At 40.1% G+C, this 25493-nt stretch overlaps 1 protein-coding gene and 1 long non-coding RNA gene across 8 annotated transcripts in view; one reads left to right on the top strand and one right to left on the bottom strand.

Moving 5' to 3' along the window:
* The window catches only part of LOC108350472 (uncharacterized), a 189722-nt gene extending 168529 nt beyond the window's left edge, over positions 1-21193 (top strand). Inside the window, exon 3 of one of the 2 annotated variants that reach the window (XR_010064909.1) lies at positions 20952-21193. This is a non-coding gene — a long non-coding RNA (uncharacterized LOC108350472). The remainder of the gene's footprint in view (positions 1-20951) is intronic. The other variant, XR_010064910.1, reaches the window with a different exon arrangement.
* Positions 2803-25493, bottom strand: part of Ankef1 (ankyrin repeat and EF-hand domain containing 1) — a 35260-nt gene continuing 12569 nt past the window's right edge. For 5 of the 6 annotated variants that reach the window (XR_010064586.1, XR_010064585.1, XR_010064587.1 and 2 more), the window contains 7 exons: positions 25274-25397; positions 21035-21857; positions 19200-19426; positions 11028-11188; positions 10015-10152; positions 8798-9011; positions 2803-3031 (listed from right to left, as the gene is read on the bottom strand). Coding sequence is in view for 1 of the 6 variants with exons in the window: in NM_001393870.1 (NP_001380799.1) it covers positions 8853-9011; positions 10015-10152; positions 11028-11188; positions 19200-19426; positions 21035-21857; positions 25274-25397 (1632 nt within the window). In the remaining 5 variants the exon portion in view is untranslated. Of the gene's footprint in view, positions 3032-8710; positions 9012-10014; positions 10153-11027; positions 11189-19199; positions 19427-21034; positions 21858-25273; positions 25398-25493 lie in introns of those variants that run through there. The other variant, NM_001393870.1, reaches the window with a different exon arrangement.

Raw genomic sequence — 25493 nt, 5'->3', positions numbered from 1 at the left:
TCTTCTGGCTTTCATAGTTTCTGGCGAAAAGTCTGGTGTGATTCTGATAGGTCTGCCTTTATATGTTACTTGACCTTTTTCCCTTACTGCTTTTAATATTCTTTCTTTATTTTGTGCGTTTGGTGTTTTGACTATTATGTGACAGGAGTAGTTTCTTTTCTGGTCCAATCTATTTGGAGTTCTGTAGGCTTCTTGTATGCTTATAGGTATCTCTTTCTTTAGATTAGGGAAGTTTTCTTCTATGATTTTGTTGAAGATATTTACTGGTCCTTTGAGCTGGGAGTCTTCACTCTCTTCTATACCTATTATCTTTAAGTTTGATCTTCTCATTGAGTCCTGGATTTCCTGTATGTTTTGGACCAGTACCTTTTTCCGCTTTACATTATCTTTGACAGTTGAGTCGATGATTTCTATGGAATCTTCTGCTCCTGAGATTCTCTCTTCCATCTCTTGTATTCTGTTGAAGCTCGTATCTACAGCTCCTTGTCTCTTCTTTTGGTTTTCTATATCCAGGGTTGTTTCCATGTGTACTTTCTTGATTGCTTCTATTTCCATTTTTAATTCCTTCAACTGTTTGTGTTTTTCTGGAATTCTTTCAGGGATTTTTGTGACTCCTCTCTATGGGCTTCTACTTGTTTATTTATGTTTTCCTGGAATTCTTTTAGGGATTTTTGCGATTCCTCTCTGTAGGCTTCTACTTGTTCTCTAAAGGAGTTCTTCACGTCTTTCTTGAAGTCCTCCAGCATCATGATCAAATATGGTTCTGAAACTAGATCTTGCTTTTCTGGTGTGTTTGGATATTCTGTGTTTGCTTTGGTGGGAGAATTGGGATCTGATGATGCCATGTAGTCTTGGTTTCTGTTGCTTGGGTTCCTGCGCTTGCCTCTCACCATCAGATTATCTCTAGTGTTACTTTGTTCTGCTATTTCTGACAGTGGCTAGACTGTCCTATAAGCCTGTGTTTCAGGAGTGTTGTAGACTTGTTTTCCTGTTTCCTTTTAGCCAGTTATGGGGACAGAGAGTTCTGCTTTCAGGCGTGTAGTTTTTCCTCTCTACAGGTCTTCAGCTGTTCCTGTGGGCCTGTGTCTTGAGTTCACCAGGCAGGTTGCTTGCAGCAGAAAAGGTGGTCTTACCTGTGGTCCCGAGGCTCAAGTTTGCTCGTGGGGTGTTGCTTATGAGTTCTCCATGGCGGCAGCTACCAGGAAGATCTGCGCTGCCCTTTCCAGGAGCTTCCGTGCACCAGGGTTCCAGATGGCGTTTGGTGTTTTCCTCTGGTGTCAGAGATGTGTGCAGAGTGCAGTCTCTTCTGGTTTCCCAGGCATGTCTGCCTCTCTCCAAGGTCAGTGATTTTAAGTGCTCTAATACATGCCTGAGCTCACAGCTATCTTATTTGTATATAATTTGAGTATCATGTATATCATCCCTAATGACTAAAGATAGACCATAGAGAGCTGTGACTAGAAATCTTATACTATTTTATGGTTGTTTTTACTCTGTGCTAGTGTTTTAGTTTGGGTTTTAGTGCTGTGAAGAGATAGCTTGACCACCTCAACTCTTACAAAAACATTTAATTGGGGCTGGCTTATAGTTTAAGAGGTTTAGTCCAATGTCATCATGGCAGGAAGCATGCTAATGTGCAGGCAGACATAGTGCTGGAGGAGCCAAAAGTTCTACATCTTGATCTGCAGGTACCAGAAAGAGACTGTCTGCCACAGTGGGCATAGGTTGAGCATAGGAGACCTCAAAAACCTATCCCCACAAGTGACTCACTTCCTCGAACAAGGCCACACCTCCTAATAGTGGCATCCCTATGGGCCAAGTAAACACGTAAGTCTATGCAGTCATGCCTATTCAAACCACCACATCTACTGTACTAAATGTTTCATCTATATTAAACCTTTTAGAAATACATTGCAGAATATTTTAAGCATTATTGTTTTCAATTATTGGGGTAGTCACCAAGTCTGGGTTTGTAATTCATTGCCTCTTGACTCACCAGAGTTTGATACTTAGTAAATAAAGATCCCATCAAGGAAAGGGAGACCTCAGGGTTCTTTTTAAAGGAGAGTATGTCCAAGGATGGGTGGTATGAGTGGTCCAAGGATATGCAGAAGAGTCTAGGGAGAAGATTGGCATTACCAAGTAACCCAGATCTAAGAACAAAGGCCATTGGTACTATCCCTAGGAGATAGGACAGGGGGAGTGGGTAGTACTAATGGAACACAAGAAATGGACCATCTGAAAGAAATGTGGCATGACTGATAGGTAGAAGCTGAGAAGTGAGACAGAGATAGACACAGCAATTGGCTGGGCGCTACCCAAGGCAAGGAGGGAAAGAGAATTATCCTGGCTTCTCCACATCTCCCTCTGCCTTCTGTCTCACATAAGATCTCCATTCTCTGAATCCATTTGGAAACCAGATGATGCAGAAACCTGGGGAGTACAACCTGGACCAGCTACTCCTTGTAAAGAGCAAGAAAAATGCTTAGGGATTCCATTACCAGCAGTAAATAAGCATGTGCTGAGTGGATGAGTAACGTTAAATGTGTGCAGAGTTGGGGTTGCTGGCTGACTCAACATTAGGACAATATTAGCCTTTGACAGCATAGAAGGTTTAGATGTGTAGGATGATGTACATATAAGATAGATAGAGGTCCCCTACCTAGGACATTATCTAGGGATGTGCGGTCTGCCTGGCTACGCCTGTGATGTCCTATTGCTGGTAACTCCCCCTTCTGGCTGACTCTTTCTTTAGCTGTGCAGTGTTTCTATGGCTGGGGATCCACTCAGACTTATCCAGAATACTTTGTATATCGTTCATTTTATTTTATATGTTGATTTCATTAATTCCTATGAGGAAAGTTGTATTTTTCACTTCCTTCGGCAGGAGCTTGATACTGAAGCCTCAGGAACAAAAGACCATAATACTCTTTCAGTTTTAGAGAACCAGGGGAGTTTTTCAAATCATCAGGTAAATCACTATAATCTAGGGGGATCAGATTTGTGTATCAGTTCCTCTTCAAAGTCTTACCTATGAAGACAAAAGGGAAACACAGCAGCATTAGTAATCCTGAATAAATATGCAGGCATCACACACACTAATGGTTTACTTGGGATAAAAGAACTCTCCACTGACTTCCAGAATGCAAACAGAATATTTAGTTCTTCCTTGTTACTAAGACATGGCTAGATGTAGTAATTACTGCCGAAGGATCTGAGGATGTTATCGTGAGTTTCTTTGATCTGCACGAATGTCCCATTTACCTTCATTTGTAAATTTCCCCTAGGATCCATAAGTTAAACAAACAGAAATCCACAAAATTCATACAGTCCATGGAAATGGTTAAAAAAAAACACAATAAAGTCCAGTTGACTTCATAAAATTAGTGTCTCTCTGTAGAAGATAACTCAGCCTCCCCCTTCCCTCTTCTTATACCACCCTCCTCCAATACAAGATGTGAGTTCAGTGGGTCTCTTGGGCATCATTTGTGGCTCCATACTGAATTTCTTAAATTGAAAATTTAATATAAGTTGCTAAACTAACTTACTGGGGCCAATTCATTTGTACCTAGTAGATGTAATCTTATCCCAGAATATGGGGAAGAAATCATCTTTCTGTCTCTGATGTTTATACACCCCAATGTCCAATAATACTAAAATTTGAAGAAACAGAAACTGGCAACGGGATTTTGAATTGCATTCTTAGATGCAAGTAGATGGCAGTTGAGTTTGCATTGCTGTTCTCATTCATGCTTCAATTTTATTCTTAGTAGTAAATAAGACAGGCTTATGAAATCGAATTCATTTGAAAGAGAAAGCCTGATATGCAAAATGACCTCAAAGAATTAACTTCTCAACCTCTGCCCTAAAACTTTTCAATACAAAGCACACATTTATGGAAGGTGTTGCCAGTATCCTATTCAGGTTTCCTTTGCCAGCTAGTGCTCCTTTGTGCCAGCTAGCTCATCCGTGCTCAGCTGATGAGAGTGGAGGCTCAAAGCTGCCTCCCTCTCTGGAGTGTTGTTCTTGTGTACTAGATCTCGTGGCTCCCTTGGCTCCATGGTCCAGGGCTCATCATGAGGGTGAACACTGAAGTTATGAAGGAACATGTGGCACAAGACCATCTTTATCACATTGCAAATAGAATCAGAGAGAATCAGAAATAGGAAGTTCTCGGAGCCAGATATGACATTCAGGGACACACTCCCAGTAACCATCTTCCAATCACCATCCTGTAATCTATTCAAATTTCGAATCTGCTACTGAGCTAAACTGTTTGGACCTCTAATGACCTAGAGGTCTCAGGAAATGGTCTCACAGACATGCATGTTGGTGTGCCCTAGCTCATTGATTAGGCCTTTCTTCTTTAGTAAAGGTGATGATGGAGAATGACTCTCACACCTTTCCTGAAAGGAGTCCGTCATCACCCAGCCAGTTGATGGCTGTGAGGGTTCTCTTCTGACCACGAGCTATCTAGTGTCTGATGCTGGAGGTAACATCCCAGCCTCCTCAGTGGGTAAGACAACCTCTATTGGTACATCCATCCTCCACAGTGTCACATGCCACAGGCCAGAGCAAATTCCTTCTTGATTTCACATCCTTAATTCTTTCTCCTGCTTCATCTTGTCCCTTTCTCTGGCAAGTTCTGTCTGAGAACTTTCTGCGTAAAAATTACTTGAACTAGGGATCTTAACTCAGCCTGTTCCTATGAACCAGTTTAACCTACAAAACTATTGCGATGCTGGAGGAAATCAAAACAAAATTTTAAAAAGTAAACCTTTGGGCTACTATCTACTGAAATTGCCATGACTAGAATTAGTACCAATATCTTATAGCAAGTATGATTTGCCCACGTCTGATTACTAGAAGCTAGCTACATCATAAATAAGTATATGCTTCTGTCACTTAAACTAAGAATTGAACATTTTAACTCAGTACAGACGAGGGTGTCTTAGCAAACTTGCATTGCCTTGCTGTCCAGATCTGCTGCTCCTCTTCCTCTTGCCTACTTTGGTTTTCCTTACTGCCTGATGGTTCACAGCAGACCACAGCTGACTACCAACTGTACATGGGCACATGGCTGGCTGCCCTGAGGTTGTTAACACATATGGCTGGTTCCTGTGAAGCTACCCTCTAAGGTCACACAACTATTATCCCCTCTTTACAAATGATGAAACCGAGATTCCATGGCTACTGGTACTTGGCAAATAGACATACAGTTAGGAAAATATTCAAATCTGAGTCTGTATATAAAACTCATGTTTTTACCCATGTTCACATGGTGTAAAAGCAAATAAGCACATTATACTGCGCCATGCATCCATCACAGTTTCTCCACGCTCTCTAGAAGATAGGTATCATGTCTTCTGTGGAATTACCTCTGGCCCTGAACACCATTTCTTCACCCCTTAGCTGGTATGGATTAATGGTGATTCAGAAATCCAGATACCTGGATCTTTTGCTGATGTTCTAACCACCCCTGGAGTTCCCCTGCTTGACCTCTTTCACTTGCCTATCCTTGTCTCAGAGGTGCTCCCTTCTCAGGTTACTTGTTCTTCAGTTCTTGACTCAGAGTTCCTGACTAGAAAAACTCTAGACACTTTGATACTCTAGACCTCTGTGCACCAACCGTTTGTCCTTTAAAAGAATGTGTTTATTACAAAGTACTACATTTTTATTGTTTAAAAATAGAGGTTACAAGTTAGAATAAAATAGAAGCTAATATAGGATTTATACCCCAAACTCTGCAAACCCAGAAAACTTCCCTTGACCCATTGCATAATTACAAGTCTAGGTGTTGTATAATCTATGTGGCTATCTTTTCATGTAACACTGACAGACTTTTATGCCAGTAAAGCTTCCTATACAGAATAACTGTGATGGACACACATGTTTCCCATGCTAGGTTTTGAAGGTGAGACCCATCTCCCAGCTCCTGTTGCTGCTGCTGCTGTCCCTAAACTCGGGTAACACCACCAATGCTTTCTTTCTCAGGGTATTGGAGGAACTCTGACTTCACTCTGTTTGGTCTTAGTGTTAAACTCCACTTGAATGTCTTTCACACACAGTTCCACTTCAAGTGAATTAAGCCATTAGAAAGAAAAAAAATTCATATGTGGAGAAAGAGTGCAAATTAGGACTGGTCTCCTCTCAGTTTATGTTTACAAAAGTCTCTACACATAAGTGAGATAGAGATGAATATCTGATAGTGTATTCAGTTCTCTTGTTTCTGATGTCAGGAGACATCAGTTATTAGCAGTTGAATTTTAATGGTTTCTGTCGGGAGAATAAGGGACAATTTGAGAGTCAAGCTAATCTAATGGTGTTAGTAAAGGCTGACACAGAGGAGAGAACCTTCTGCTCCTGTTTGTGTTCAGCTCCTGGAGCTTGTGAATAAGACTAAAAGAAAGGCAGACTAACAGCAGAAAAAGAAAGTTTATTTATATGTCCACACTCTTGTTGCCCTATGGCAGTAAGTGGCATTAGAATTTAAGGGGTTTTTGTTTGTTTTTTTAATTAAAAGATTTCCATATATGAGTGTTTCATCTACATTAATGCTAAGTACAGCATGTGTGTGCAGTGCCTTTGCAGGCCAGAAGAGGGCAGTGGATCCCTGGGACAGGAGTTACACACAGTTGTGAGGGGCCTGAAAGGGATACCGGAAATGGAACTCAAGATCTTTGTAAGAGCAACAAGCTCTCTTAACCATTTCTCCAGTCCAATAATTTGATGTTTATTAATAATCTATATACCATGTTATACTTCACAAATGTGCACATTTAAGATAATGTAAACTGAAATATTTAAAACCAATTTTTAAAAAATAATAGAAAAAGGGGAGGAGACTGGGCCCTTGGGAGACACAAAACCAACTTGTTCGGAAAATTGGGATTTTCCAAAGATAGGAAGCTTGTGGTAATAGTTATACAGCTGTAAGTGATTTCTGCATCCTATCTGTAAACCTCCCCTGGAAGAGGGATCTGGAGTAAATTCGCCCGTGTTTTCCCTGTTGTAAAAGTTCAAGGTAGAAGAGGAATTTATGGCAAGACTAGTAATCAGCTTGCATTTGGAGTTGTCTCCACAGTCAGTCAGTCAAGTAAGAAATGAATACATGAGTGCATACTGCTTACATTACCAAGATTAATGGAGAAGAGAAAGCCTTGACCATCAGAGGAAAGGCACATATTTAAGAAATGGAAACCTGACACCAAATATCATATCATTATTAGCACTTGTCCCACATGGAGCCAGGCATGGATATTGATTATAATGAGTGACATTCATAAACTGACTTCATATACTTTCAAAGATACCCCCCAAGACACAACACACAGGACGCTGCGGGACACCAACTTCCCACACTCCGACTTCTGGTTAACGTGGTACTGAAGAAGGTACATGTCACAATCTTGGTATTGTTGCTTCAAACATAGTGTTTGCATCTGTTCTTGGGAAAATCATATGACAAAAACCCAGGGATATTTGTAAAATGACTGTCCTATGTTCTTAAATAGCAGCTTTATAAGGATATCTTCTCCCTAAAAAGGGATCAGGCATTAAGCTTAACTCCCACTGGGCAGCTGGGCTTCATGCTAGACTCCTTTTCCCCATAATTCCTTTATCAGTTCTTGATGCAGGATTTCCTAAACCCATCTTTATTCTTTGATTCCCTCTCTCCAAACATATTAAGGGAATATTATATCTCTAATCACGCTTGGATAGAATTTTCTAGTATCTGGAAATTTTGCTCAAATCATCAGCTATTATATAAAGTCCATTTGAATGGACCCTTAGTTGCAATTTCTCCAAAGTAGAGAAATTTTTATTTTATAGTAAGATCATAACAGGTTATTTCCATGGTTTTGAGTGTTAGTTTGAACCCTTAAGGAAGCTACCTAGAAGCAGAGAGAGGTATATTTGGGAGGATGGAGAAATATATATGACCTTTTAGACATTAACACTATCCTAGGGCTCTATGGTCCACACTTCAGTCATCCAACCAAAACTCCAATTTTGTTTAGTCACTAGTTGAGAGTTGCTTCCACGGGATGGAACTGCTATTCAAGACTCAAGAACTCTACAGTATCAGAATAGAGGAAAACAGTGGCATGTACATGTTTAAAGTTTACCTGGCCCAAGGTGTTTGAGGCATTTTTACACTGTGGTTTGAGGAACAAATTCCCACATCTATGGGTTATATGGCATCTTCCTTTCCTGGTATTAATTTGTGTTCCTGCCAATTCCTACTAGACTCATCATCATCATCATCATCATCATCATCATCATCATCATTTCACATTGTAAACCAATTTAGGTGAACTATCTACCACTGGGCTATGTTCTCAGTACTCTTTTTTGAGATACAGTTTCGTTATAAACAGGATAGCCCCCAGTTCTCGATTCTCTGCCTCCACAGTGCTGAGATTATAGGCATGTTCACCTATACTAATTGTTAAGAGCTTTTCTTAATATGTCTATATTCAAAACCACTACTGTTAGTTTTTAAAACATGGCTCTAGGAGTTGACCCCAGGTTCTTGCATGCTCACTAGAATTATTTTTAATAAACATAATGGAGCACATCTGAAACATTTTTGACAATATTTATAACTGCCATGTGGCCTACTTAACCCTTAGTGAAGATTGGGAAATTTATATGGATGACCTGCCATTCATTGCAACCTGAAAGGGAGCTGCATAATACAACTCAGTATTGTTATAGCTGTTGCAGCAAGAACTGGTCTTTAATAACAAATTCTTAATGCATGAGTTGCTTTGGCTTTGATGGAAATACGTACTTTCTCCAAACTCTGAGGCCACAGAGCACTTCTCCCAGGAGGCTACTGTACTGACTTAATTCTTGAGCATTGATTCCAGTGCCTGAGCTTTCTCTGTGATGTTCTTTTGGAAAGGCATCATGAAGTCTTCAAAGTCCACCTCATATGTGAACCTCTCTCTCCGGAGTTCCCTCTTCCTGATCAGCTGTGCTGTTGTGGCTTCAGGACTCCAAATCTTACATAAACAGCCAAAGTTGAGACAGCTGTTAGCATGATGGACAGCAATTTTCACTCTCACACATTTTTTTAACTAAGCACATGCTAGATGAGTACTCTATTCATGAGTTATAGTTTCATCCTAAGACTTCCCAGTTTCAACTGGAACTATTAAGTACACATTGAAAGTGCGCTCTAGGGGCTGGGGATTTAGCTCAGTGGTAGAGCGCTTACCTAGGAAGCGCAAGGCCCTGGGTTCGGTCCCCAGCTCCGAAAAAAAAAAAAAAAAAAAAGAACCAAAGAAAGTGCGCTCTACTGCGTTACTCTATCTTATGACCGTGGTGGCTATGTGAACATCACTATTTCTGGTGAGACCCTTCTAGGAACAGAGGTCAGAAGTGCCCTTCAATTTCTTCCCTAGTCATCTTGGGGCCAACTGCTGTTTGGTTCCATGATAGCAACACACAAGATCAAAGGAATTGGGAAGTGTAATGTAGAAGACAAGTTATTTTTTTTGTAACAGAAGGCAGAGAGTGATACATCTTCAGCCTGGCTGGATGGGTACTGGAAAGATAACTCCTTTCCCCACAGATGTCTCCACCTATTTAAGGGCAGATATTCTAGGAGACTAGTGAGTTTGTTCAGCCTTGATTGTATGAAGCTTCCAAGATGTTTTGGTAAGGAATAGGGTCTGAGAAGTTACAATACCAAGTGTCTATATAATATGATGACTGAATGGCTCTAAGAAATGCCATTGATTGAAGAAGATTCCAGTCCCTTAAGGAAAATGTAATTACTAGTATAGATATAGTAACAAATGGAGCCAGACTTCTGGAGTTAACATTTTGTCTCAGAACCTGGCCAAGGGACCACCACAGAGGTGATTGTGAGACCACCACAGAGGTGACTGTGAAAGACAGATGCTGGTGTTTAGTCAGATGACCTGTGTAGAGTCAGCATGTGAAAAAAATGAGAGTGTATGCTCTCTGTTGTGTTATGGAGGCTTTCCTCAAAATACTCACCCTTTTAGGGATAAATGTGATATCCACTTTCTTAGTGAAGCCACTGGTAATCAGAGAATTGAGGTAAACCACATTATCCCTGTGTATTTTCTTCTCCTCTGTTATTGCTGGCACAGTGTAAATGGATGACAGTGTTCCCTGGAAAAACATTTTTAAAGTATAAATTGCTAAAATCAAGCACTCACTATACCTTTTTGTCTACATTTTACTTTGAAGTTAGGAAAAAAGGAAGTTGATAAAATTTGAGATAAGATAGAATATTATAAGTACTGTAGCTCTAGGCACGGCAAGATAATTAGTTTGCCTTGTTGGACTCCACTTAATTAGTCCTGCTGGGGACAGATAATCTGAGTTTTCAAGGTACCTATCCCTGATCTATGGCTATTTGTGCTATGGATACTACTAAAATGGTAACGGTGTGTTTAGCAGGGGCAGCATTTGGTAGAGACGCCACTGCCACAATCAGTCCACAATCAGAACTCTGTGTCTTCTGCCCAGTTCCCTGACTCAGCTCATTCTGCTCTATCTACGTTCCCTGGCCCCCAATGTGATGGCATGAAGTCTTTTATTCCTTTACTCTCATTGACTGGTCTCTGCCTTACAAGGATCTCCAGTGAACCATGTGTGCCCCTAAAGAAGCCTCCATCTTGGAAATGCACTTAGGACATCTTTACTAATAGCAATTTCTTCTTGACTGTCTTTTTCCTCTATGCTTGAGGCATCTCACAAATCTGTAAAATTTGGGACCATGTAGATACAAATTCAACATCAGTTCTTTTTTCAATATCCTAATCATTGACCCATCTGTATTTCATGTGGATTCTGTTTACAATGAGTACTGTATAGAATTTTCAGTAATAGTAATTTTCTTGCTAGATATGTCTTTGTAATTACTGCCAAAGGTTCACATAGGATGCTGCCCTCCCTTGCTGTACACAGCAACATAATGCCACTGTTGCCCCAAGAGCTTAAGGGTGTCCTGCTACTAGTTGGTAGCTTCTTTTTGTTTTTACCTCTTCTTTCTTAACATCTGTGCCTTCTGTCTTCAGTTTAGGAAGCTTGCTTTTCATTTTTTGATTATCTGTTGGTTTGGGCAGTTCATCTAGTTTTTCTTTTATCATATCAATTATTCTATAATCAGCATATGCCTTTGCAATATCCATGGCAGCATGTCCTGTTTCAAACACAAGCATAAATTGAAAGTTAAAATAAACCAATTTAATGAGAGACTATGCAGACAAAAATCAGCATGTTAACATATGGCAGTGCGAATTCACAGAATGTGATAGGTATTGTTCAGACCGAACCTCACCACCAACACCCAGATTTCAAGAGCTATATACTAACACAACATCCTTCTTAAATCTTTTGACCATGTATCCTAAAATATGAGTGATAAATATTAAATTATATTTTGAATATTAAGTTGGCTGTTGTTGCCGCCCCAATCCCCACCATATATTGTGTGTGTGTGTGTGTGTGTGTGTGTGTGTGTGTGTGTGTGAGAGAGAGAGAGAGAGAGAGAGAGAGAGAGGATTTTTTTCTTATCCTTCCTTCTATGTTTGTTGCAAGGAAGTAACTCCCTGCCCCCCCGCCAGGTGGCCTCAGAAGCTGATGCTCAAAAATGCTCTTAGACGGGTATTAGTTTACCACCAACATCACCACTCAATTCTAAATAACCAGTGCCACAAAACCAGTGATTCAGGGACAACTCAAAGAATGCTGATGTACAGAGCCTAAAGCAGTAGTGAGTTCCAACTAAGAAAAAGAACACCTCCAAATAGTGTTGGAACATGTGTGTCCTAGAGCTGTGAAGATCTCAAGACAAGGGGTTTGTCTAATATTAAAAGAACATCAAGGTTTTCAATATCTAGATGGCCAGTAATTATGAAATAAGAATTTTAGCACTGATAATCTCAGTATAACCTGTAAAATGCTCTGTATTAAGGACTAGAAACATGAAATTACTACAGAACTAAAACGTGTAGAAGTACTTGAAAAATGCTGACACCACTAGACTTACTAACTTGGACACGAGAAAGCAGGAGGCCGGAACCCTACACAAATACCTAGAGGAATTCTGAGGGTGAGAGCAATAGTGTTTCTAGAAAAGGACACCCATTGGCTACTCAATACCAAATGGTCAGCCTTGAAAACACACATACAAGTAACATTAAAAAGACTGAGAAGGGCAGACACCACCGGGACCTGAAGGGATCTGGTCAACAGTTCTCTGCACCCAAATCCCGTGGGAGGGAGAGCTAAACCTTCAGAGGGGCAGACACGCCAGGGAAGCCAGAAGAGACTACACTCTGCCCACATTTCTGACTCCAGAGGAAAACACCTAACGCCATCTGGGACCCCGGTGAACGGGGGCCCCAGGAAAAAGCAGCACAGGTCCTCCTGGTTGCCGCCCTCACAGAGAGCTCAAAAGCAGCCCACCACGAGCAACTTGAGCCACGGGACCACAGGTAAGACCAACTTTTCTGCTCCAAGCGACCTGCCGGGTGGACTCAGGACACAGGCCCACAGGAACAGCTGAAGACCAGGAGACAGGAAAGACTATACGCCCGAAAGAAGAACATCCTGTTCCTATAACTGGCTGAAAGAAAACAGGAAAACAGGTCTACAGCACTCCTGACACACAGGCCGCTAGGACGATCTAGCCACTGACAGATATAGCAGAACAAGGTGACACCAGAGAAAACCTGATGGAGAGAGGCAAGCACAGGATCCCAAGCAACAGAAACCAAGACTACATGGCATCATCGGAGCCCAATTCTCCCACCAAAGCAAACACTGAATATCCAAACACACCAGAAAAGCAAGATGTAGATTTAAAGTCACATTTGATCATGATGCTGGAGGACTTCAATAAAGACATGAAGAACTCCCTTAGAGAAATGCAGGAAAACATAAATAAACAAGTATAAGCCTATAGAGAGGAATCACAAAAATCTCTGAAAGAATTCCAGGAAAACACAATCAAACAGGTGAAGGAATTAAAAATGGAAATAGAAGCAATAAAGAAAGGACACAGGGAAACAACCTTGGATATAGAAAAACCAAAGGAAGAGACAAGGAGCCGTAGATACAAGCATCACAAACAGAATACAAGAGATAGAAGAGAGAATCTCAGGAGCAGAAGATTCCATAGAACTCATCAACACAACTGTCAAAGATAATGAAAAATGGAAAAAGCTACTGATCCAAAACATACAGGAAATCCAGGACTCAATGAGAAGATCAAACCTAAGGATAATAGGTATAGAAGAGAGTGAAGACTCCCAGCTCAGACGACCAGTAAATATCTTCAACAAAATCATAGAAGAAAACTTCCCTAACCTAAAGAAAGAGATGCCCATAAACATACAAGAAGCCTACAAAACTCCAAATAAATTGGACCAGAAAAGAAATTCCTCCCGTCACATAATAGTCAAAACACCAAATGCACAAAATAAACAAAGAATATTAAAAGCAGTAAGGGAAAAAGGTCAAGTAACATATAAAGGCAGCCCTATCAGAATCACACCAGACTTCTCGCCAGAGACTATGAAAGCCAGAAGATCCTGGACAGATGTCATACAGACCCTAAGAGAACACAAATGCCAGCCCAGGTTACTGTATCCTGCAAAACTCTCAATTAACATAGATGGAGAATCCAAGATATTCCATGACAAAACCAAATTTACACAATATCTTTCTACAAATCCAGTGCTACAAAGGATAATAAATGGTAAAGCCCAACATAAGGAGGCAAGCTACATCCTAGAAAGCAAGAAACTAATCGTCTTGGCAACAAAACAAAGAGAAGAAAAGCACACAAACATAATCTCACATCCAAATATGAATATAACAGGAAGCAATAATCACTATTCCTTAATATCTCTCAACATCAATGGCCTCAACTCCCCAATAAAAAGACATAGATTAACAAACTGGATATGCAATGAGGATCCTGCATTCTGCTGCCTACAGGAAACACACCTAAGAGACAAAGACAGACACTACTTCAGAGGGAAAGGCTGGAAAACAACTTTCCAAGCAAATGGTCGGAAGAAGCAAGCTGGAGTGTCCATTCTAATATCGAATAAAATCAATCTCCAACTAAAAGTCATCAAAAAAGATAAGGAAGGACATTTCATATTCATCAAAGGAAAAATCCACCAAGATGAACTCTCAATCCTAAATATCTATGCTCCAAATACAAGGGCAGCTACATACATAGAAGAAGCCTTACTAAAGCTCAAAGCACACATTGCACCTCACACAATAATAGTAGGAGATTTCAACACCCCACTCTCACCAATGGACAGATCATGGAAACAGGAATTAAACAGAGACATAGACAGATTAAGAGAAATCATGAACCAAATGGACTTAATAGATATTTATAGAACATTCTATCCTAAAAGAAAAGGATATACCTTCTTCTCACCACCTCATGGTACTTTCTCCAAAATTGACCATATAATAGGTCATAAAACAGGCCTCAACTGATACAGAAAGATAGAAATAATCCCATGCGTCCTATCAGACCACTAGGGGCTAAAGCTGGTCTTCAATAACAATAAGGGTAGAACACCCACATATACATAGAGGTTGAACAATGCTCTACTCAATGATAACCTGGTCAAGGAAGAAATAAAGAAAGAAATTAAATACTTCTTAGAATTTAACGAAAATGAAGGTACAACATACCCAAAAACAATGAAAACTGTGCTAAGAGGAAAACTCATAGCGCTGAGTGCCTGCAGAAAGAAACAGGAAAGAGCATATGTCAGCAGCTTGACAGCACACCTAAAAGCTCTAGAACAAAAAGAAGCAAATAGACCCAGGAGGAGTAGAAGGCAGGAAATAATCAAACTCAGAGCTGAAATCAACCAAGTAGAAACAAAAAGGACCATAGAAAGAATCAACAGAACCAAAAGTTGGTTCTTTGAGAAAATCAAGAAGATAGATAAACCCTTAGCCAGACTAATAAAGGACACAGTGTGTCCAAATTAACAAAATCAGAAATGAAAAGGGAGACATAATTACAGAATCATAGGAAATTCAAAAAATCATCAGATCCTACCACAAAAGCCTATATTCAACAAAACTTGAAAATCTACAAGAAATGGACAATTTCCTAGACAGATACCAGGTACCGAAGGTAAATCAGGAACAGATAAACCATTTAAACAACCCCATAACTCCTAACAAAATAGAAGCAGTCATTAAAAGTCTCCTACCAAAAAGAGCCCAGGTCCAGACGGGTTTAGTGCAGAATTCTATCAGACCTTCATAGAAGACCTCATACCAATACTATCCAAACTATTCCACAAAATTGAAACAGATGGAGCACTACCGAATTCCTTCTATGAAGCCACAATTACTCTTATACCTAAACCACACAAAGACCCAACAAAGAAAGAGAACTTCAGACCAATTTCCCTTATGAATATCGACCCAAAAAAGCTCAATAAAATTCTGGCAAACCGAATCCAAGAGCACATCAAAACAATCATCCACCATGATCAAGTAGGCTTAATCCCAGGCATGCAGGGATGGTTTAATATACGGAAAACCATCAATGTCATCCATTATATAAACAAACTGAAAGAACAAAACCACATGATCATTTCATTAGATGCTGAGAAAGCATTTGACAAAATTCAACACCCCTTCATGATAAAAGTCCTGGAAAGAATAGGAATTCAAGGCCCATACCTAAACATAGTAAAAGCCATATACAGCAAACCAGTAGCAAACATTAAACTAAATGAAGAGAAACTTGAGGCAATCCCACTAAAATCAGGGACTAGACAAGGCTGCCCACTCTCTCCCTACTTATTCAATATAGTTCTTGAAGTTCTAGCCAGAGCAATCAGACAACAAAAGGAGATCAAGGGGATACAGATTGGAAAAGAAGAAGTCAAAATATCACTATTTACAGATGATATGATAGTATATTTAAGTGATCCCAAAAGTTCCACCAGAGAACTACTAAACCTGATAAATACCTTCAGCAAAGTGGCTGGGTATAAAATTAACTCAAATAAATCAGTAGCCTTCGTCCACACAAAAGAGAAACAAGCCGAGAAAGAAATTAGGGAAATGACACCCTTCATAATAGACCCAAATAATATAAAGTACCTCGGTGTGACTTTAACCAAGCAAGTAAAAGATCTGTACAATAAGAACTTCAAGACTCTGAAGAAAGAACTTGAAGAAGACCTCAGAAGATGGAAAGATCTCCCATGCTCATGGATTTGCAGGATTAACATAGTAAAAATGGCCATTTTACCAAAAGTGATCTACAGATTCAATGCAATCCTCATCAAAATACCAATCCAATTCTTTGAGAGTTAGTGAGAACAATTTGCAAATTCATCTGGAATAACAAAAAACCCAGGATAGTTAAACTATCCTCAACAATAAAAGGACTTCTGGGGGAATCACTATCCCTGAACTCAAGCAGTATTGCAGAGCAATAGTGATAAAAAGTGCATGGTATTGGTACAGAGAATGACAGATATACCAGTGAAATAGAATTGAAGACCCAGAAATGAACCCATACACATATGGGCACTTGATTTTTGACAAAGGAGCCAAAACCATCCAATGGATAAAAGATCGCATTTTCAGCAAATGGTGCTAGTTCAACTGGAGGTTATCGTGTAGAAGAATGCAGATTGATCCATGTTTATCACCCTGTACAAATCTTAAGACCAAGTGGATCAAGGACCTCCACATCAAACCAGATACTCTCAAACTAATAGAAGAAAAAGTGGGGAAGCATCTGGAACATATGGGCACTGGAAAAAATTTCCTGAACAAAACACCAATGGCTTACGCTCTAAGATTAAGAATCGACAAATGGGATCTCATAAAACTGCAAAGCTTCTGTAAGGCAAAGGACACTGTGGTTAGGACAAAACGGCAACCAACAGATTGGGAAAAGATCTTTACTAACCCTACAACAGATATAGGGCTTATATCTAAAATATACAAAGAACTCAAGAAGTTAGACCGCAGGGAAACAAATAACCCTATTAAAAATGGGGTTCAGAGCTAAACAAAGAATTCACAGCTGTGGAATGCCAAATGGCTGAGAAACATCTAAAGAAATGTTCAACATCTTTAGTCATAAGGGAAATGCAAATCAAAACAACCCTGAGATTTCACCTCACACCAGTGAGAATGGCTAAGATAAAAAACTCAGGTGACAGCAGATGCTGGCGAGGATGTGGAGAAAGAGGAACACTCCTCCATTGTTGGTGGGATTGCAGACTGGTACAACCGTTCTGGAAATCAGTCTGGAGGTTCCTCAGAAAATTGGACATTGAACTACGTGAGGACCCAGCTATACCTCTCTTGGGCATATATCCAAAAGATGCCCCAACATATAACAAAGACACAAGCTCCACTATGTTCATAGCAGCCTTATTTATGATAGCCAGAAGTTGGAAAGAACCCAGATGCCCTTCCACAGAGGAATGGATACAGAAAATGTGGTACATCTACACAATGGACTATTACTCAACTATCAAAAACAATGACTTTATGAAATTCATAGGCAAATGGATGGAACTGGAAAATATCATCCTGAGTGAGGTAACCCAATCACAGAATAACACACATGGTATGCAGTCATTGATAAGTGGCTATTAGCCCAAATGCTTGAATTATCCTAGATGCACAGAACACATGAAACTCCAGAAGGATGACCAAAATATGAAGGCTTCACTCCTTTAAAACGGGAACAAGAATACCCTTGGCAGGGAATAGAGAGGCAAAGTTTAGAACAGAGGCAGAAGGAACACCCATTCAGAGCCTGCCCCACATGTGGACCATACATATACAGCCACCAAACTAGATAAGATGGATGAAGCAAAGAAGTGCAGGCTGACAGGAAGTGGATGTAGATCTCTCCTGAGAGACACGGCCAGAATACAGCAAATACAGAGGCGAATGCCATCATTAAACCACTGAACTGAGAACGGGACCTCCATTGAAGGAATCAGAGAAAGAACTGGAAGAGCTTGAAGGGGCTCGAGACCCCTTATGAACAACAATGCCAAGCAACCAGAGCTTCCAGGGACTAAGCTACTACCTAAAGACTATACATGGACTGACCCTGGTCTCCAACCTTATAGGTAGCAATGAATAGCCTAGTAAGATCACCAGTGGAAGGGGAAGCCCTGGGTCCTGCCAAGACTGAACCCCCAGTGAACGTGATTGTTGGGGGGAGGGTGGTAATGGGGAGAGGGTGGGGAGGGGAAGGCCATGTAGAAGGGGAGGGGAAGGGGTTAGGGGGATGTTGGCCCAGAAACCAGGAAGGGGAATAACAATCAAAATGTAAATAAGAAATAGTCAAATTAATAAAGATAAGAAAAGGCTGAGAAGGTTGTATTTATTTGTTTAGGAGTGTGTGTGTGTGTGTGTGTGTGTGTGTGTGTGTGTGTGTGTGTGTGTGTAACAACAAAGAAAGAGAGGTTATGAAGAAGAACAAGTTGAGGTGAGTCCATGGAAGTATTTAGGGGTAGGAAAAGGAAGAGAAAATGATGTAACTTTATTACAATATCAAAAATGAAAAACGATCTGTAAGAAACTTTAAACATAATTTTTTCACTTAATTTTCCATCAAAAATAAACTTTTAAATGCCTTGTAAATTATTACAATTAATAATGGCATTCTAAGTTTAGTGTGTGCATACAGAAATATACTATTTTATTCTATGTTCAAAGAGGTAGATAAACAATAGGTTTCTGTAGTTTGGGGTTAATAGCATTGCACTAAGGTATCCTTTAGTAGTCATCAGATTAAAGCCTATGCTAAAGATTAGGGCTGTGGAAAGTACCTCACAATGTAGCAGAGGAACTCTCTGTCATTTGAACCTAGTGCATAAGGAAAAGGCCTTTGGGCTTGGATTTCATGGTTCCTTCCATTTTATTACTCGGAATTTTGTTTCATTTGTTTTCACTCTACAAAGACATCAGCCCTAAAGACTGCAAATGTAAAGAGCCGAGCCTTCAAACCAATGACTGAAAATGGCCAGGGACCAGAGATACTTCTCCACCAGTTGTCAAAGGTTTGTGTTTCTGTCAGTACCAGGGAAACAAGAACAAAATCAACAGGGTTTGGAATTTGAAATCCGTCCCCCTTCTTTGGCCCAACCTTCGGCAATAGGAATGCGCACCTTTTCTGTTTTCCGTCTGGAATTTGGCGCCATTATCAAGTAGGTATTTTACAGTGTCCAGTCTACAGCTCTCAATGGCTCTGCTTAGCGGAGTGGAGTTGTTGATTGATGAGGCATCTATTACAGCTCCAGATTGAACAAGAAGCTCGACAATGTCTTGCTGGCCAGCATGGCACGCAAAATGAAGTGGAGTCCACAGGAAATTGTCTGTTGCATTAACATTTGCCCTGTATAATGACGCAAGCACGATAATTAAGACTTCTGGTTGTTTCAAACACTGGAACCTAAAGAGTCAAAGTAAAGAATTTCATGCAATTTTAACCTCGTTAAATTATCAATCAGAAGAGCTCTGAGGAGAGTAAATGGTGTCAGTGTTTTTACACTTCTATAGGCTCCTCAGTACTTCTGTTTGGCATTATTTAGCAGCCTTAACTTCCTCTGTGTGTGTGTGTGTGAGAGAGAGAGACTTTTCAAGCTAAGCAATATATATAATATATAAACAATATATAATATATACACAATACATACTAACAATATATTGTTTATATGTATTGTTATGCATATATATGTGCATAGATATGTATATCGTAGGAGCTGCAATTGGTGGAGACGCCACTGTCACAATCAGTCCACAATCAGAACTCTGTACCTTCTGCCTAGTTCCCTGACTCAATCTCTACTGTCTACGTTTCTCGGGCCCCAGTGTGATGGCATGAGGTCTTTTATTCCCTTACTCTCATTGACTGGTCTCTGCCTAACAAGGATCTCCAGTGAACCATGTGCGCCCCTGAAGAAGCCTCCACTTGGAAACACACACACATTATATTGTGTAAATACAATATGCGCACACATTATATTGTGTAAATACAATATACGCACACATTATATTGTGTAAATACAATATACGCACACATTATATTGTGTAAATACAATATACGCACACATTATATTGTGTAAACACAATATACGCTGTTTAAATTGTTGCTTCAAAAGCAACTTAGGTGCTGGGAGTTACATTTTTTGTAAAGCTTAAAAAAATCAATAAAATTCTAAATCTATTTCAGTGAAGATAGAAGCTGGGCAAAAAGGCAACATGTACATTATTCTCCTCCCTGTCTACTTTCTCTGCATGCTCTGAAATTTAAATGAGTGTTCATCATTTTAATATCTAAGTACCGTAATGCATTATATAAAATTTTAGTCCTTATTAGAGCTTCACTACTCAAGTTATTTTTTAGTTTTACAAGTCTATATTATGCAAATGAGTATCTTTGCCATAAAACACTTTAACAACAGCAAATGTCTTTCCTCCAGTGTTTGCAGTAATTGAGCTGATAAGAGCATTGCATATTTTAAGTCGTTTAATCATCAGTGAATTTGGAGCTGGGTCCGATTAGAACCTATTGCACACTTGGGAAAACCAAGGCATACAAGTGTTCTAAACTTGCTTCCCATCACACAACTGAGGCAGAAATAGCAATTAAACCCAGAAGTTGTTTTAGGTTTAAGAAATAAATGTAAAGACCATGCTTTAAAGAGCTTTCTAGAGGAAGATGTTCGCCTCTCTGGATGGACTTTGGGAAATGGAGAGGTAGGGATGTTTTTGTCACTGTGGTAGTCTGTCTGCTTGTATTTGCCTCATCTTCCATAAAAGTGGCAAATCAAAGGGTGCTCTATACCATCCCACCATCTAGGGGTGACCCCAAGACTTCACCTCATCCATGCCCTCCTTTGTCTGCATCCTCTTTTCAGATCCTTTGGGCTGTCCACCACAAAAGGACCAACAGACACCAAACCTGAAACCTAAAATCAAAAACAAAAACCTGAAAGCATACCCCCTTTCGAGAAGAAACTTGACCACATCAATGTTGCCGCTGGCACACGCTGTCATGAGGGGAGTCTTGTAAGTGTTGTCCTTCATATCCACAGGTATTCCTGCTTCGAAGGCCTTTTTCAGAGAGGCCAGGTCTCCTGCTTTGGTGATAAAATTAATATTTGCAAAGACCCTATTCGGATCATCGATGTACCATTCGGAATCGTCCTGGATGGGGTGCTCAGGCGGGTGGTCCCGGTTGAACCTGTTGGTGTCGGTGACATTCTGGTAGGTCTCAACCATGTAGTAAGGTGGGCCCCCATCTGGCCGCCTCGGAAAGGCATTCTCAGGGATGGTACAAATGGGGAGAGGCAAAACAAACTTGCCTTTCCTTGGCTTTTTGCCCAACCCTTTTTTCTTTTTCTTAGGCCCAAAAGATCCCAAGACAAAAGACTTGCTTAAGTATTTGGTTCCCTTAAAGAAGTCGTTAATGTTCACCCCACCTCCTCGGCTTTTTTCGTGCATTTGAGCAACAGAAAGCAACTGCTCTGGGGTGGCAAACTCTTGCCTCTCCTCCAGGGCCAGCACGAAGTCATCTTTGCTGACCACCCCATCGCCCCTGTCCACGAAGCTAAAGGCCTCCCGAAGGGAAGACTCGTGCTCTATGGACCAGTCGTGCAGCCTGAGGGCCCAGAGTGGGTTAGGATTTTTTACTCCTGGCTTAGCGAGTTTAGCTGCAGTCCGCTCTGCTCGACGAATTTCCTTGCTAGCAGCTTTGAAGCCTCCATCTTTCGCCACCATTCGGGGTGTTTTATGTTCCAAATTTTTCCATTTCAAGTCACATCCTAAAAAAGAAAGCATCACTGTTCTAAGAATATGGCAAAGTTATCTGCTTGGCTCCACAAAACAACACTCCCAACTATTTTCTTCATTCTGTATAGTCAGAAGTCTGTTCTTAAAACTGATGTATAAAAAAAAACAAACACCACACTTAGCCATTTGTAATTATCAAAGCAATCAGCAACTTATTTTCCTGAGACCTTCATTTGAATGAATTCGAAATCACTGGCTTACAGTATGTATCTGCTCATAGGTATCCCTGTAGATGGACAGCTTAGGTAAAATGAAGAGGTTTGAACAAATATCAGTGGGGTATTTGCTGGGTAGATGGTACTAACAGGGAAAAAGAGGGCGGGTACCCTAGAATTCAGTCAGAAGATTCTGGATCCAAACAACTCCTACAGGTTCCATCAGTTCAGACTATAGCAGGATGCTTCCTTCTTTTTTAATACAACACTTTTACATGCTGAAACAATATTTCATGTTTTATCCATTAATTGAAGATACCTTATTCTAACTTGCTGTTCTGTGTTAAGATCATGGCAAGAACCTTCACAGCTGGGAAACTAATTTGTTTAAGGCAAGCTAAACATTTCAGACTTGTGTTTGTATACAAGACAAATATTAAATTCATTATTTTAACTCGTTACTTAAAGATAAAATGTTAAAAGTCTGTGCGTTTCTAATTATATCAGGGAATGTTTATTGCTGCCAAGAAGGCTACAATGTGTCATGAGATATTAAAATACACTAAATAAATAAGTCTATCTATTAGGACATTTTGGTTTTTCATCTATATGAGGCTGGGCAGCTGTTTTGCCAGCATGGCATGATAGAAGCAGACGGGCAGCACTGTGGGAATTTGAATCTTTATTTCTTAGAAGAAAAAAGAGATGCCAATGATGCAAGCTTTGCCAGACCTGGGGGTGCAAGGCATGCTCCTCCTTCTATGTGTTGTAGAGAAGAGAGAAGACATCCGGAAATACGAGCAACCCTCTTCCCCTCAAAAAGGAGATGGAAGAGGAAAAAACTGCTAGCCCTGGTTTTCAATTCATTCTTTATTGGAATTGTCGAAGATTTATATTTATACTAAGGTTAATAATCTTAATAGTAATTAAAAAAAAACTCAGGAGGGTATGTGGCAATGGAACGCTTGCAAGTTTTACCCTGGAAAGTTATAAGAATAGTCATTTACTTGGAAGGAGATGGGGGGCAGTCACAGGAGGATTCCATAGCATGGTAGTGCCTCAGACATGCTGCTGCCTTCCTGTGACTACTGGGCTTTGTCTGGAATTCTAAGCCCATGAAATCTCTCAAGACATTTCCTGCATGTTCATCCCCCAACAGAAAGCTAAGAGATTTTTTTTTATTAACTTGAGTATTTCTTATTTACATTTTGAGTGTTATTCCCTTTCCCGGTTTCCGGGCCAACATCCCCCTAACCCCTCCCCCTCCCCTTCTGTATGGGTGTTCCCCTCCCCATCCTTCCCCCCCCCCCCGTTACCACACTCCCCCCCCCATCAATCACATTCACCAGGGGTTCAGTCTTGGCAGGACCGAGGGCTTCCCCTTCCACTGGTGCTCTTACTAGGATATTCATTGCTACCTATGGGGTCAGAGTCCAGGATCAGTCCATGTATAGTCTTTAGGTAGTGGCTTAGTCCCTGGAAGCTCTGGTTGCTTGGCATTGTTGTACATATGGGGTCTCGAGCCCCTTCAAGCTCTTCCAGTTCTTTCTCTGATTCCTTCAACGGGGATCCTATTCTCAGTTCAGTGGTTTGCTGCTGGCATTCGCCTCTGTATTTGCTGTATTCTGGGTGTGTCTCTCAGGAAAGATCTACATCCAGCTCCTGTCAGTCTGTACTTCTTTGCTTCATCCATCTTGTCTAATTGGGTGGCTGTATATGTATGGGCCACATGTGGGGCAGGCTCTGAATGGGTGTTCCTTCAGTCTCTGTTTTAATCTTTGCCTCTCTCTTCCCTGCCAAGGGTATTCTTGTTCCCCTTTTAAAGAAGGAGTGAAGCATTCACATTTTGATCATCCGTCTTGAGTTTCATTTGTTCTAGGCATCTAGGGAGATTTTTAAACCTACTTTAGCTTGCCCACCTCGTAAGAAACCCTTCTGGTGGTTAGCGGACTGGTGTTCCCTCTGCTCTTGTCTAATGACACTTCCAAGCACTCCACAGATCAGGGCCATGCTCAGACATTTGTTTTAGGCAAATATCTTAAAAATCACCCAGGAAGATGGAATGTCCCAGTATCACCAGGTTAGGCCTTTGTGCATAACCCAAGCCCCTGCCTTTATTCTCAGGGCTGCATCCCAGCATTTCATCCTAGGATGCATGATCAGTGGAGTTCATGTAGGATGATGTATGTCCCAGCAAGAAATCACTCAACATATTAAGGACAGTGACTGAGTCAGTCTTGAAAGATTACAATGTTTACAAACCCACATTGTTAAAAGTGAAATGTGAGAATAAGACGTTGAGAATGACAGATTGAAAAATAAGACTAACTAGACAGTTTGCTGGGCAAAAATTGCATATTGCATATGACAATTTGGTTATTTGTTGAAACCATTTATTGCTGGGAGAACTATGAGTTTATAAAAGTAAAACCAGGTCAACTATACTATTAGTTATATGGGCCTGTCAATCACATATATTAATGACTTTAAAGTTTATCTGTGGACGGCAGAAAAAACCATGTTTTTACAATACAGCTGTATGGATTTTTCTATTTTTCATAAACTAGAAAAAAATAAAATTCAACAAAGTACTAATGCATTTCTACTGGAATTCCACTTTGGATGAACACTCAACTAGTGGGTAACTGATAAGGATGGCTTCTGTGTTCAGCTTAACTAGTTAGTATGTCACTCTAATGAATTCTCTAAGCTGTACGCTGCACTAGATAACATGTTCCTTAGCTTGGGGAAGATCTACACATTACATGTTTGTTTACTTTCAAATTTTTCATAAATCTTTCATAAATGATTTTCATAAAACATTTTATTTTATTTTCCTTATAACTACAAACCACTCAGAAATGTTTCTTTCTTTCTTCAAATTTGACATGCATTTTAAAAATATAATAATTAAAATTTCAGGTAAGATAAAATTATTTTCAATTTTTTTCTCAAGATTAATGTTGGGACTCTTAAGAATATTGATCAATTATAAGCATTTTAATAGTTAACACATGAAAATCAAATGCCTTTTGATTTAGGTTTTAATTCCTCTTATTAGATTCATAATTCAATGGGCAACTGTATGAAAAAATTCAATTTTTATCCTACATTACGAGAGGACAGTGACTAAAGATTAAGTAGATGAAAAGTGACAAGCCTGAATTTTCTAATAATTTATGATACAGGCAGAACACAAACACATAAAACAGAAAACTACCAGACAATTTTACCTCGCTGAGCTATATATTTACAGCAATCTGCAAAGCCACCCATAGCAGCAAAATGAAGTGGTGTGTTCCCGTCCATTCCTATTAACCCCATTTCTCCACTGTATGCGAAGAGGAGCTTCAGTATCTGCAAAATAAAGAGAGAATAACAGGAGTGCTCAGTTAATGCAAGGCTGACAGCAGACCCTGCTCTCTGATCTGGCTATTGCCACCTGTGGCTACT

Source organism: Rattus norvegicus, chromosome 3 (assembly GCF_036323735.1).
Source record: "Rattus norvegicus strain BN/NHsdMcwi chromosome 3, GRCr8, whole genome shotgun sequence".
In the NCBI taxonomy this organism is placed as follows: Eukaryota; Metazoa; Chordata; class Mammalia; order Rodentia; family Muridae; genus Rattus; species Rattus norvegicus.
This window is presented reverse-complemented; position numbering and strand designations above follow the sequence as displayed.